We start from the raw sequence: 14,287 nt of genomic DNA on the forward strand, positions 1-14,287 counted from the left end.
TATAATGTTCTCTGAGAAACGAGAGAATGTGTCTCAGATCAGTGAGAAGAGTTTGTAGTTTATGACCTTTCATAATCCAGGTAAATTTATCACTTGCAAAAATAAAAATAAATAAAAATTAAACAGAACCAAAAATGTAACTTTCCCATATTACTATCTCTCAAATGAGAAATCTGAAGTTGGGAAGTACAATGTCCATTTTGGGCCCTGAACACTGATATTGGCACAATTTCTTTATTGGGTTTTTGATTTGTACATATAGGAAATTTAATAGGTACTAACCATTGGTGTAACCATTTTTCTTTAATGATAGTTGAGTTTTAGCCACAACTACTTTTGGAATATAGAGGTTTGCCCTGTATTGACGTGCAAACTGCAGCATGGGCACTTGCCTGGCGCACACACACAGAAAACAGATAAAATGTCTATTTCTGTAATGTTACATTTGTAAGTAGGTACGACCATATCTTTTGGAATATAATTAACGCTTTTTGGGAACACCTGTGCCTTCTGTAGCTTTGGCAGGTCAGTTCTGCAGTTAGCCAAATAAGTCTGAATAATTTGGAGAAATATTACAGCATAGCTCTGAAGGCACAATGGACCTCATATTGCTGATGGATATCGTGCTGCTGCAGCAGAATTTTTTTTTAACTTCCCCAATTTTTTGTTCCACCCTTCTACCCTGTAGCACCCTTTATTCTTTCCTTTGTCACTCTTTATGTCCTATACTGTTAAATATGATAACACTTAACTGCCGATAGGCTAGATAGGTGTAGCACAGGAATGCTAGTGATCTGCTGAAAGAGTGTAAAGTAAATCGGGGACATATACACCTAAAGTCACACCTTTAATGCAGTCCGCATGGGCCAAGAACAATAGTGGAGGTTACCTGACAAAGAAGTCAATCAATCAACTAAGAGGGACATGGGGGGGATGTATTAGATAGTGGGTTTCCTGCTGAAGGGAATATCGGGTAAGGAATTTATGAATAAGCAAATGTTCTCCTGCACCATCATTTTTTTGTTAATCGTTAAATTGTCATTTTTTTTAGACAAATGCAAAGAATGCTGCAAAAGTATTTTTTACATTCGTCCAAATGCACATATCTGATCTGTATATTATAAATGTATCACTTTATTGTATTTGTATTGCAACAGAAGTTGCTTTAATTTACTATTCTATTTTGCTACCTGTAATGTTTTATATAATATAAATATCATCTAGACAGAGCTTGCCATTTTAAAAAAGTTTCCAATTTTCTTCTATTATCAAATTTGCTTCGTTCCCATGATATTCAGTGTTAGAGCTATCTAGGTAGGCAACTAGAGCACTACATGGCAGGAAATGATGCTGTCATCTAATGCTCTTGCTATTGAATAACATTCTTGCAAAACTGCTGCCATATAGTGCTCCAGAAATGGGCCGGCTCCTAAGCATACGTCTCTGCTTTTCACCAAACTATACCAAGAGAACAAAGAAAAAATGTTAATAGAAGTAAATTAGAAAGTTGTTTAAAATTGCTTGCATCTGACTCATGAAAGAAAAAGATTTTGTAAATTTATACATTAATAAAATTTATTAGTGAGACATAATCCTTATAAATGTTTCTGTGCTTTAGAAGTTAACTGTTAACAGCCAGATACATGCCATCTGTGAAATGGTCAAATAGTTTGCTTATCTAACATGCCAAAAACATGGTGTCTTTCCATTCTCTACCATAAATGTTGTTACCATAGTTGCCTCAATTTTATCTGCAGGTGGCCTTTCTGAAGGTTCCCGATCTGGGGTACAGGACCAGGCAACCTCTCTTGGTCTTTCAATGTTTTCTTTACTGGTAACAAGATGCATACAGTTGCTGAAAATGCACACTAATGGAGGAACTGGCCCTGGAGAAAAAGGTAAATGTTCTAAAAAGTAAAGGGGATGCATTTAAAGGTGGTTACCCATTAAAGTATATTATAGTCATCCTGCCAAAAAAATAAATAAATATTGGGTATAAAATAAATAAATAGTGTTTTAAAGTATTACCTTCTCTAGCTTACATGCCACTCCAGAGTGCCAAGTCTCTTATTACTCAAAGTTGGCATATGGGCACGTACTTATGCAATTGTACGTATTAAGTGCTGGTGACATTTGGAAAATTAGACTATAATATCCAAATTTTATTTTCCCTTTTTTTCTTCTTATCTGCACTCTAGAAGATGTGAAAGTTTCTTCCTTTTCACCTGATTTGAAAGATCTCTTACCCAGTGTCAAGGTGTGGTCAGACTGGATGCTGGGTCATCCGGAAACCTGGAACCCTCCACCGAATGCATTACGTACCAACAAAGAGTAGGTCCCAACCCATTCTGAACTTAATAATTCATATCCATGTAAGATGTATGTTGCAAGCTTCTGCTCTAATCCCCTGAGATTTCATTTATTTCTTTGTTCCCTGCTTTTAGAAAGTCCATACTTGCATTTCATAAACCTAGTTTGATTTTCATCAAGACTAGACCTGCTTAAATGTAGACCTTTACAAAACCTGCATTTAGTAATGCATCTCTTCTTGCCATACATGTTTTCACTTGCAGACCTGTCTTGACTCAAAAGATTGTATGACCATGTGCAATTTATCTCACATTCTATTGTGACAGCAGTTAATGCATGAATTCTAGACATATGGACTGACTGTTCTACACCTACTTGGACAAAGACGGACAGCCCATTAAAAAACGCATCTTCATTAGGACTCGATTTCCCTGCCTCTTTGTCTACAGACTTGGCCATTAAGCTGAAAGTTTAAAGTTCTGATTTTTTTTTCTTATAAATCGTATGTTTGTAGGACTTTTACAGTTGAGGGGAGCTTGTAGTTGAGCTTTGGTCAAGGCCTGTTTTTGGTCAAGGCTCTGTTTTCCTTGTTGCATTTTAATTTGCTTTTTTTTCCCTTCATGCAGGTGGTGAGAGTCCATGATCCATTGATCCTGGGAATTACTCGTCGCTACCACTAGGAGGAGGCAAAAATTCCCAAACTCCAAGAACTTTACAAAACCCCTGCCACCTCACCAGTACCAGTCTTGTCTTGGCCTCCACTGGAGGTGGTCAACAAATGACTATGTACATTTGATCCTTCAGAAAGAGGGATTTTCAGATCAAGTTGATTCCTCTCACAAGTAGCTTATTGGAGGGATATAATTGGAGTATTGGATGTGACCTATATTTCACCGGTGGGGGATTTCGTCACAAGCCTTGCAATGGGGGTTGCAGGGACTTCGCCTCTGCCTGTTGGTTTGTCTATATACTCCTATTCCAGTTCCTCTGCTGTTATCTTTCAATACTGGTCTTGGCTTCCTGCTGGTTTCCTCCAGTAGCAGAGTGCCTTTTGACAAGCACTATATTTTTATTTTCTTGGCACTCTATAATGTGTTTAGGAGATTATATATATATATATATATATATATTTCTTTCATGTAATTAGCAAGAGTCCATGAGCTAGTGACGTATGGGATATACATTCCTACCAGGAGGGGCAAAGTTTCCCAAACCTCAAAATGCCTATAAATACACCCCTCACCACACCCACAATTCAGTTTTACAAACTTTGCCTCCGATGGAGGTGGTGAAGTAAGTTTGTGCTAGATTCTACGTTGATATGCGCTCCGCAGCAAGTTGGAGCCCGGTTTTCCTCTCAGCGTGCAGTGAATGTCAGAGGGATGTGAGGAGAGTATTGCCTATTTGAATGCAGTGATCTCCTTCTACGGGGTCTATTTCATAGGTTCTCTGTTATCGGTCGTAGAGATTCATCTCTTACCTCCCTTTTCAGATCGACGATATACTCTTATATATACCATTACCTCTGCTGATTCTCGTTTCAGTACTGGTTTGGCTTTCTACAAACATGTAGATGAGTGTCCTGGGGTAAGTAAATCTTATTTTCTGTGACACTCCAAGCTATGGTTGGGCACTTTATTTATAAAGTTCTAAATATATGTATTCAAACATTTATTTGCCTTGACTCAGAATGTTCAACTTTCCTTAGTTTCAGACAGTCAGTTTCATATTTGGGATAATGCATTTGATTTAATCATTTTTTCTTACCTTCAAAAATTTGACTCTTCCCTGTGGGCTGTTAGGCTCGCGGGGGCTGAAAATGCTTCATTTTATTGCGTCATTCTTGGCGCGGACTTTTTTGGCGCAAAAAATTCGTTTCCGTTTCCGGCGTCATACGTGTCGCCGGAAGTTGCGTCATTTTTTGACGTTATTTTGCGCCAAAAATGTCGGCGTTCCGGATGTGGCGTCATTTTGGCGCCAAAAAGCATTTAGGTGCCAAATAATGTGGGCGTCTTATTGGCGCGAAAAATATGGGCGTCGCTTTTGTCTCCACATTATTTAAGTCTCATTTTTCATTGCTTCTGGTTGCTAGAAGCTTGTTCTTTGGCATTTTTTCCCATTCCTGAAACTGTCATTTAAGGAATTTGATCAATTTTGCTTTATATATATGTTGTTTTTTCTCTTACATATTGCAAGATGTCTCACGTTGCATCTGAGCCAGAAGATACTACAGGAAAATCGCTGTCTAGTGCTGGATCTACCAAAGCTAAGTGTATCTGCTGTAAACTTTTGGTAGCTATTCCTCCAGCTGTTGTTTGTATTGATTGTCATGACAAACTTGTTAAAGCAGATAATATTTCCTTTAGTAAAGTACCATTGCCTGTTGCAGTTCCTTCAACATCTAAGGTGCAGAATGTTCCTGATAATATGAGATTTTGTTTCAGAATCCATAAAGAAGGCTATGTCTGTTATTTCTCCTTCTAGTAAACGTAAAAAATCTTTTAAAACTTCTCTCCCTACAGATGAATTTTTAAATGAACATCATCATTCTGATTCTGATGACTCTTCTGGTTCAGAGGATTCTGTCTCAGAGGTTGATGCTGATAAATCTTCATATTTATTTAAAATGGAATTTATTCGTTCTTTACTTAAAGAAGTACTAATTGCTTTAGAAATATAGGATTCTGGTCCTCTTGATACTAATTCTAAACGTTTGGATAAGGTATTTAAAGCTCCTGTGGTTATTCCAGAAGTTTTTCCTGTTCCTAATGCTATTTCTGCAGTAATTTCCAAAGAATGGGATAAATTGGGTAATTCATTTACTCCTTCTAAACGTTTTAAGCGATTATATCCTGTGCCGTCTGACAGATTAGAATTTTGGGACAAAATCCCTAAAGTTGATGGGGCTATTTCTACCCTTGCTAAACGTACTACTATTCCTACGTCAGATGGTACTTCGTTTAAGGATCCTTTAGATAGAAAAATTGAATCCTTTCTAAGAAAAGCTTATCTGTGTTCAGGTAATCTTCTTAGACCTGCTATATCTTTGGCTGATGTTGCTGCAGCTTCAACTTTCTGGTTGGAAACTTTAGCGCAACAAGTAACACATCATGATTCTCATGATATTATTATTCTTCTACAGCATGCTAATAATTTTATCTGTGATGCCATTTTTGATATTATCAGAGTTGATGTCAGGTTTATGTCTCTAGCTATTTTAGCTAGAAGAGCTTTATGGCTTAAAACTTGGAATGCTGATATGGCTTCTAAATCTACTTTACTTTCCATTTCTTTCCAGGGTAACAAATTATTTGGTTCTCAGTTGGATTCCATTATTTCAACTGTTACTGGTGGGAAAGGAACTTTTTTACCACAGGATAAAAAATCTAAAGGTAAAAGCAGGGCTAATAATCGTTTTCGTTCCTTTCGTTTCAACAAAGAACAAAAGCCTGATCCTTCATCATCAGGAGCAGTTTCAGTTTGGAAACCATCTCCAGTCTGGAATAAATCCAAGCCAGCTAGAAAGGCAAAGCCTGCTTCTAAGTCCACATGAAGGTGCGGCCCTCATTCCAGCTCAGCTGGTAGGGGGCAGGTTACGTTTTTTCAAGGAAATTTGGATCAATTCTGTTCACAATCTTTGGATTCAGAGCATTGTTTCAGAAGGGTACAGAATTGGTTTCAAGATGAGACCTCCTGCAAAGAGATTTTTTCTTTCCCGTGTCCCAGTAAATCCAGTAAAAGCTCAAGCATTTCTGAAATGTGTTTCAGATCTAGAGTTGACTGGAGTAATTATGCCAGTTCCAGTTCCGGAACAGGGGATGGGGTTTTATTCAAATCTCTTCATTGTACCAAAGAAGGAGAATTGCTTCAGACCAGTTCTGGATCTAAAAATATTGAATCGTTATGTAAGAATACCAACGTTCAAGATGGTAACTGTAAGGACTATCTTGCCTTTTGTTCAGCAAGGGAATTATATGTCCACTATAGATTTACAGGATGCATATCTGCATATTCCGATTCATCCAGATCATTATCAGTTCCTGAGATTCTCTTTTCTGGACAAGCATTACCAGTTTGTGGCTCTGCCGTTTGGCCTAGCTACAGCTCCAAGAATTTTTACAAAGGTTCTCGGTGCCCTTCTGTCTGTAATCAGAGAACAGGGTATTGTGGTATTTCCTTATTTGGACGATATCTTGGTACTTGCTCAGTCTTTACATTTAGCAGAATCTCATACGAATCGACTTGTGTTGTTTCTTCAAGATCATGGTTGGAGGATCAATTTACCAAAAAGTTCTTTGATTCCTCAGACAAGGGTAACCTTTCTGGGTTTCCAGATGGATTCAGTGTCCATGACTCTGTCTTTAACAGACAAGAGACGTCTAAAATTGATTGCAGCTTGTCGAAACCTTCAGTCACAATTATTCCCTTCGGTAGCCTTATGCATGGAAATTCTAGGTCTTATGACTGCTGCATCGGACGCGATCCCCTTTGCTCGTTTTCACATGCGACCTCTTCAGCTCTGTATGCTGAAGCAATGGTGCAAGGATTACACGAAGATATCTCAATTAATATCTTTAAAACCGATTGTATGACACTCTCTAACGTGGTGGACAGATCACCATCGTTTAATTCAGGGGGCTTCTTTTGTGCTTCCGACCTGGACTGTAATTTCAACAGATGCAAGTCTCACAGGTTGGGGAGCTGTGTGGGGATCTCTGACGGCACAAGGAGTTTGGGAATCTCAGGAGGTGAGATTACCGATCAATGTTTTGGAACTCCGTGCAATTTTCAGAGCTCTTCAGTTTTGGCCTCTTCTGAAGAGAGAATCGTTCATTTGTTTTCAAACAGACAATGTCACAACTGTGGCATACATCAATCATCAAGGAGGGACTCACAGTCCTCTGGCTATGAAAGAAGTATCTCAAATTTTGGTTTGGGCGGAATCCAGCTCCTGTCTAATCTCTGCAGTTCATATCCCAGGTATAGACAATTGGGAAGCGGATTATCTCAGTCGCCAAACGTTGCATCCGGGCGAATGGTCTCTTCACCCAGAGGTATTTCTTCAGATTGTTCAAATGTGGGAACTTCCAGAAATAGATCTGATGGCGTCCCATCTAAACAAGAAACTTCCCAGCTATCTGTCCAGATCCCGGGATCCTCAGGCGGAAGCAGTGGATGCATTATCACTTCCTTGGAAGTATCATCCTGCCTATATCTTTCCGCCTCTAGTTCTTCTTCCAAGAGTAATCTCCAAGATTCTGAAGGAATGCTCGTTTGTTCTGCTGGTAGCTCCGGCATGGCCTCACAGGTTTTGGTATGCGGATCTTGTCCGGATGGCCTCTTGCCAACCGTGGACTCTTCCGTTAAGACCAGACCTTCTGTCACAAGGTCCTTTTTTCCATCAGGATCTGAAATCCTTAAATTTAAAGGTATGGAGATTGAACGCTTGATTCTTGGTCAAAGAGGTTTCTCTGACTCTGTGATTAATACTATGTTACAGGCTCGTAAATCTGTATCTCGAGAGATATATTATAGAGTCTGGAAGACTTATATTTCTTGGTGTCTTTCTCATCATTTTTCTTGGCATTCTTTTAGAATACCGAGAATTTTACAGTTTCTTCAGGATGGTTTAGATAAGGGTTTGTCCGCAAGTTCTTTGAAAGGACAAATCTCTGCTCTTTCTGTTCTTTTTCACAGAAAGATTGCTATTCTTCCTGATATTCATTGTTTTGTACAAGCTTTGGTTCGTATAAAACCTGTTATTAAGTCAATTTCTCCTCCTTGGAGTTTGAATTTGGTTCTGGGAGCTCTTCAAGCTCCTCCGTTTGAACCTATGCATTCATTGGACATTAAATTACTTTCTTGGAAAGTTTTGTTCTTTTTGGCCATCTCTTCTGCCAGAAGAGTTTCTGAATTATCTGCTCTTTCTTGTGAGTCTCCTTTTCTGATTTTTCATCAGGATAAGGCGGTGTTGCGAACTTCTTTTGAATTTTTACCTAAAGTTGTGAATTCCAACAACATTAGTAGAGAAATTGTGGTTCATTCATTATGTCCTAATCCTAAGAATTCTAAGGAGAAATCGTTGCATTCTTTGGATGTTGTTAGAGCTTTGAAATATTATGTTGAAGCTACGAAATCTTTCCGTAAGACTTCTAGTTTATTTGTTATCTTTTCCGGTTCTAGAAAAGGCCAGAAAGCTTCTGCCATTTCTTTGGCATCTTGGTTGAAATCTTTAATTCATCTTGCCTATGTTGAGTCGGGTAAAACTCCGCCTCAAAGAATTACAGCTCATTCTACTAGGTCAGTTTCTACTTCCTGGGCGTTTAGGAATGAAGCTTCGGTTGACCAGATTTGCAAAGCAGCAACTTGGTCCTCTTTGCATACTTTTACTAAATTCTACCATTTTGATGTATTTTCTTCTTCTGAAGCAGTTTTTGGTAGAAAAGTACTTCAGGCAGCGGTTTCAGTTTGAATCTTCTGCTTATGTTTTTCGTTAAACTTTATTTTTGGGTGTGGATTATTTTCAGCAGGAATTGGCTGTCTTTATTTTATCCCTCCCTCTCTAGTGACTCTTGTGTGGAAAGATCCACATCTTGGGTAGTCATTATCCCATACGTCACTAGCTCATGGACTCTTGCTAATTACATGAAAGAAAACATAATTTATGTAAGAACTTACCTGATAAATTCATTTCTTTCATATTAGCAAGAGTCCATGAGGCCCACCCTTTTTTTGTGGTGGTTATGATTTTTGTATAAAGCACAATTATTCCAATTCCTTATTTTATATGCTTTCGCACTTTTTTATCACCCCACTTCTTGGCTATTCGTTAAACTGAATTGTGGGTGTGGTGAGGGGTGTATTTATAGGCATTTTGAGGTTTGGGAAACTTTGCCCCTCCTGGTAGGAATGTATATCCCATACGTCACTAGCTCATGGACTCTTGCTAATATGAAAGAAATGAATTTATCAGGTAAGTTCTTACATAAATTATGTTTTCAAATAAAGATACCAAGAGAATGAAGAAAATTTGATAATAGGAGTAAATTAGAAAGTTGCTTAAAATAACATGCTCTATCTGAATCACGAAAGAAAATTTTGGGTTCAGTGTCCATTTAATATCCCATTAATCTAATCTAACCTTTTTTACACATGCTATTTTCCAAAGAGAAGTAATTTTAAGTACTGAAACAAATTTGGCGACTGTTATAGTTGGAATACGGTTTAAAATGAAAATCTGGAGATTGTCCTTCTTGAAGTGACTTAACATTGAATTTTTAGAGAGAAATCTGCACTTTGAACACATTTTATTAGAAAGCCAAATACTACTAAAAATACTACGTTTAAGGAAATATCAGGTTTATACTTGCCCTTTCTCTCTCGCTCTCTCTCTCTCTCTCTCTCTCGTATATGGAAATAAAACTCAGGAAAATTAAAGCAACAAAACATTTTTTATGTCGCACTTAAAAACAATTGGACACCCAAGTGTGATTGCTTACCTGCTACTTCTGGATGCCCCTAACCTGTGACACAGCCAAGGTGGTACAGCCATCAGAGTCTAGGGGGCAGATGGCACAGCATCTATCAGAGTGTCCTCCTTCTGTTTTCTATTACAGTATATGGAAAAAGAACAATTGGGCAATGTCTCTGTTTTTCCCATCACCTGTAATACAGAGCAGGAGGAGACTGGCTCTGTTAGTCTCGGAGGCGAGCAGTAAGGTGTCTGGCTGTAATGTCAACCTCTTTCACAGGTAAAACAAAGTTTCTTAACCTGAGGGGTGCAAATATGGACTTTAAATGACATTTTTTTGAAAGCTATAAGCAAGGAGCAGTCACACTAAGGTGCTGTAGTGCTTGGCAAAACAAAAACACAAATGTGTTCTAACCCTTTAGGTACAGATATTTTTTTTGTAAAATGATATACAAGCTCTGGTGTGGTCAGAAGTGCAAATGCTATATTGCTTCCATGTTTCTGTCTGAGAGAGCTCTGTATGGTCTAACCTCTGATATATGTGGAAGTAGTGTTTTCAAGCAGCACTTTTAGCTTCTAAGTATAACTGAGCTCCCAAAAAGCAGTAACATCCAGTACATGTTAAAGGGACAGAATACACCAATCATATAACTGCATGTAATAGACACTACTATAAAGAAGAATATGCACCAATACTCATCTAAAAATCCTGTATAAAACCTTTTAAAAACTTCCAGTTTAGCATTGTCGATGAGGTAGTCTGGGACACCCACTGAAAGGGGCTGAGTAAACAAAAAGAGCAGACCCCCCCCCCTTCCCTGCATATGAAAATACAGATAACCTAAACAGAAGCCTGCATAATTCTGTAAACACGTGTATACATCTGGCACTGTGGGGCTTGGTTTGGAGTCTGAAAATCAGCACAATTTTCTTAAAAAAAAAAAAAAAAAAAAGCAAAACTATACATTGTTACAAAAACACTTACAGATGGACTATATAAATGGATAATCTACAAAACATTAATGCAAAGAAAAATCTAGTGTACAATGTCCCTATAATGAATCCACAGTTTTAAATTAACACATTATGTGCCCTTTGTTGCTTCCACTGTTAAACTTCTACGTTTATATAGTCTGTATTCTCTTCTTCTTTTGTTACAAGTTTACAAAAACGGTATATCACATGACATTACTTTATTTATTTTGTAAGTTGTAGCCAGCCTAGATATTTTAAAAGGTACAAGTTATTTCGATATGCAACTGTGCATAGTTATCTGTAATAAACAATGTAACTTATTGATTTAAAGAAGTCTGCCCAAAACAGTATTATAACCTTTTGGATGCTTTACCTCATGGTTTCCAGTACACACACACACACATTTGGTTTTATCCTTTGCTTTCTATTGATACAAACACAATTGTGATTTAAGCACTTTATTGTCTATCACAATTTTTTGGGCAGTGATTTAACCCTTTGATTGCTCATAAAGAAATACATTGACGTTGACCCTTGCTTGTCTGGTAGACATGCCGCAGTGATTTATCGAGAGGGGTCAATTTAACACACTTGCAACAATGATTTAACATTTTGATTGTTCTTAAAGGGATAGGAAAGTCAAAATTAAACTTGCATGATTCAGATAGAGCATGTCATTTTAAGACACTTTTAAATTCACTTCTATTTTCAAATGTGCTTCGTTCTCTTAGTATCCCTTGTTAAAAAAATGAATACGCACATATCCTACACTAGTCGGAGCTGCTGCTAATTGGTGCCTGCACACATTTGTCTCTAGTGATTGGCTAAATAGATATTTCTTTCATGTAATTAGCAAGAGTCCATGAGCTAGTGACGTATGGGATATACATTCCTACCAGGAGGGGCAAAGTTTCCCAAACCTCAAAATGCCTATAAATACCACACCCACAAATCAGTTTTACAAACTTTGCCTCCTATGGAGGTGGTGAAGTAAGTTTGTGCTAGATTCTACGTTGATATGCGCTCCGCAGCAGGTTGGAGCCCGGTTTTCCCCTCAGCGTGCAGTGAATGTCAGAGGGATGTGAGGAGAGTATTGCCTATTTGAATGCAATGATCTCCTTCTACGGGGTCTATTTCATAGGTTCTCTGTTATCGGTCATAGAGATTCATCTCTTACCTCCCTTTTCAGATCGACGATATACTCTTATATATATACCATTACCTCTGCTGATTTTCGTTTCAGTACTGGTTTATCTTTCTACAACATGTAGACGAGTGTCCTGGGGAAAGTAAGTCTTATTTTCTGTGACACTCTAAGCTATGGTTGGGCGCTTTTTTATAAAGTTCTAAATATATGTATTCAAACATTTATTTGCCTTGACTCAGGATGTTCAACATTCCTTATTTTCAGACAGTCAGTTTCATATTTGGGATAATGCATTTGAATCAATCATTTTTTCTTACCTTAAAAAATTTGACTTTTTCCCTGTGGGCTGTTAGGCTCGCGGGGGCTGAAAATGCTTCATTTTATTGCGTCATTCTTGGCGCAGACTTTTTTGGCGCAAAAAATCTTTTCTGTTTCTGGCGTCATACGTGTCGCCGGAAGTTGCGTCATTTTTTGACGTTCTTTTGCGCCAAAAATGTCGGCGTTCCGGATGTGGCGTCATTTTTGGCGCCAAAAGCATTTAGGCGCCAAATAATGTGGGCATCTTATTTGGCGCTAAAAAAATATGGGCGTCACTTTTGTCTCCACATTATTTAAGTCTCATTTTTCATTGCTTCTGGTTGCTAGAAGCTTGTTCTTTGGCATTTTTTCCCATTCCTGAAACTGTCATTTAAGGAATTTGATCAATTTTGCTTTATATGTTGTTTTTTCTCTTACATATTGCAAGATGTCTCATGTTGCATCTGAGTCAGAAGATACTTCAGGAAAATCGCTGCCTGGTGCTGGAACTACCAAAGCTAAGTGTATCTGCTGTAAACTTTTGGTAGCTGTTCCTCCAGCTGTTGTTTGTATTAAATGTCATGACAAACTTGTTAATGCAGAAAATATTTCCTTTAGTAAAATACCATTACCTGTTGCGGTTCCATCAACATCTAATGTTCAGAGTGTTCCTGATAACATAAGAGATTTTGTTTCTGAATCTATTAAGAAGGCTATGTCTGTTATTCCTCCTTCTAGTAAACATAAAAAGTCTTTTAAAACTTCTCTTTATCGAGATGAATTTTTAAATGAACATCATCATTCTGATTCTAATGATTCTTCTGGTTCAGAGGATTCTGTTTCAGAGGTTGATGCTGATAAATCTTCATATTTATTTAAAATGGAATTTATTCGTTCTTTACTTAAAGAAGTCCTAATTGCATTAGAAATTGAGGATTCTGGTCCTCTTGATACTAAATCTAAACGTTTAGACAAGGTCTTTAAATCTCCTGTAGTTATTCCAGACGTTTTTCCTGTTCCTGGTGCTATTTCTGAAGTAATTTCCAGGGAATGGAATAAATTGGGTAATTAATTTACTCCTTCTAAACGTTTTAAGCAATTATATCCTGTGCAGTCTGACAGATTAGAGTTTTGGGACAAAATCCCTAAAGTTGATGGGGCTATCTCTACCCTTGCTAAACGTACTACTATTCCTACGGCAGATGGTACTTCCTTTAAGGATCCTTTAGATAGGAAAATTGAATCCTTTCTAAGAAAAGCTTATTTGTGTTCAGGTAATCTTCTTAGACCTGCTATATCTTTGGCGAATGTTGCTGCAGCTTCAACTTTTTGGTTGGAAACTTTAGCGCAACAAGTAACAGATCATGATTCTCATAACATTATTATTCTTCTTCAACATGCTAATAATTTTATCTGTAATGCCATTTTTGATATTATCAGAGTTGATGTCAGGTTTATGTCTCTAGCTATATTAGCTAGAAGAGCTTTATGGCTTAAAACTTGGAATGCTGATATGTCTTCTAAATCGACTCTACTTTCCCTTTCTTTCCAGGGTAATAAATTATTTGGTTCTCAGTTGGATTCTATTATCTCAACTGTTACTGGTGGGAAAGGAACTTTTTTACCACAGGATAAAAAGTCTAAGGGTAAAAACAGGGCTAATAATCGTTTTCGTTCCTTTCGTTTCAACAAAGAACAAAAGCCTGATCCTTTATCCTCAGGAGCAGTTTCAGTTTGGAAACCATCTCCAGTCTGGAATAAATCCAAGCCTTCTAGAAAAGCAAAGCCAGCTTCTAAGTCCACATGAAGGTGCGGCCCTCATTCCAGCTCAGCTGGTAGGGGGCAGATTACGTTTTTTCAAAGAAATTTGGATCAATTCTGTTCACAATCTTTGGATTCAGAACATTGTTTCAGAAGGTTACAGAATTGGTTTCAAGATAAGACCTCCTGCAAAGAGATTTTTTCTTTCCCGTGTCCCAGTAAACCCAGCGAAAGCTCAAGCATTTCTGAAATGTGTTTCAGATCTAGAGTTGGCTGGAGTAATTATGCCAGTTCCAGTTCTGGAACAGGGGCTGGGGTTTTATTCG

At 37.8% G+C, this 14,287-nt stretch overlaps 1 protein-coding gene across 3 annotated transcripts in view; it reads left to right on the forward strand.

The window, feature by feature from the left end:
• The window catches only part of SMG6 (SMG6 nonsense mediated mRNA decay factor), a 759,224-nt gene that overhangs the window by 387,446 nt on the left and 357,491 nt on the right, over positions 1–14,287 (forward strand). For 2 of the 3 annotated variants that reach the window (XM_053706210.1, XM_053706212.1), the window contains exons 11-12: positions 1,758–1,898; positions 2,199–2,331. In XM_053706210.1, the coding sequence (XP_053562185.1) occupies positions 1,758–1,898; positions 2,199–2,331 (274 nt within the window). The remainder of the gene's footprint in view (positions 1–1,757; positions 1,899–2,198; positions 2,332–14,287) is intronic. The other variant, XM_053706211.1, reaches the window with a different exon arrangement.

Source organism: Bombina bombina, chromosome 3, assembly GCF_027579735.1.
Source record: "Bombina bombina isolate aBomBom1 chromosome 3, aBomBom1.pri, whole genome shotgun sequence".
NCBI classification, from domain to species: Eukaryota; Metazoa; Chordata; class Amphibia; order Anura; family Bombinatoridae; genus Bombina; species Bombina bombina.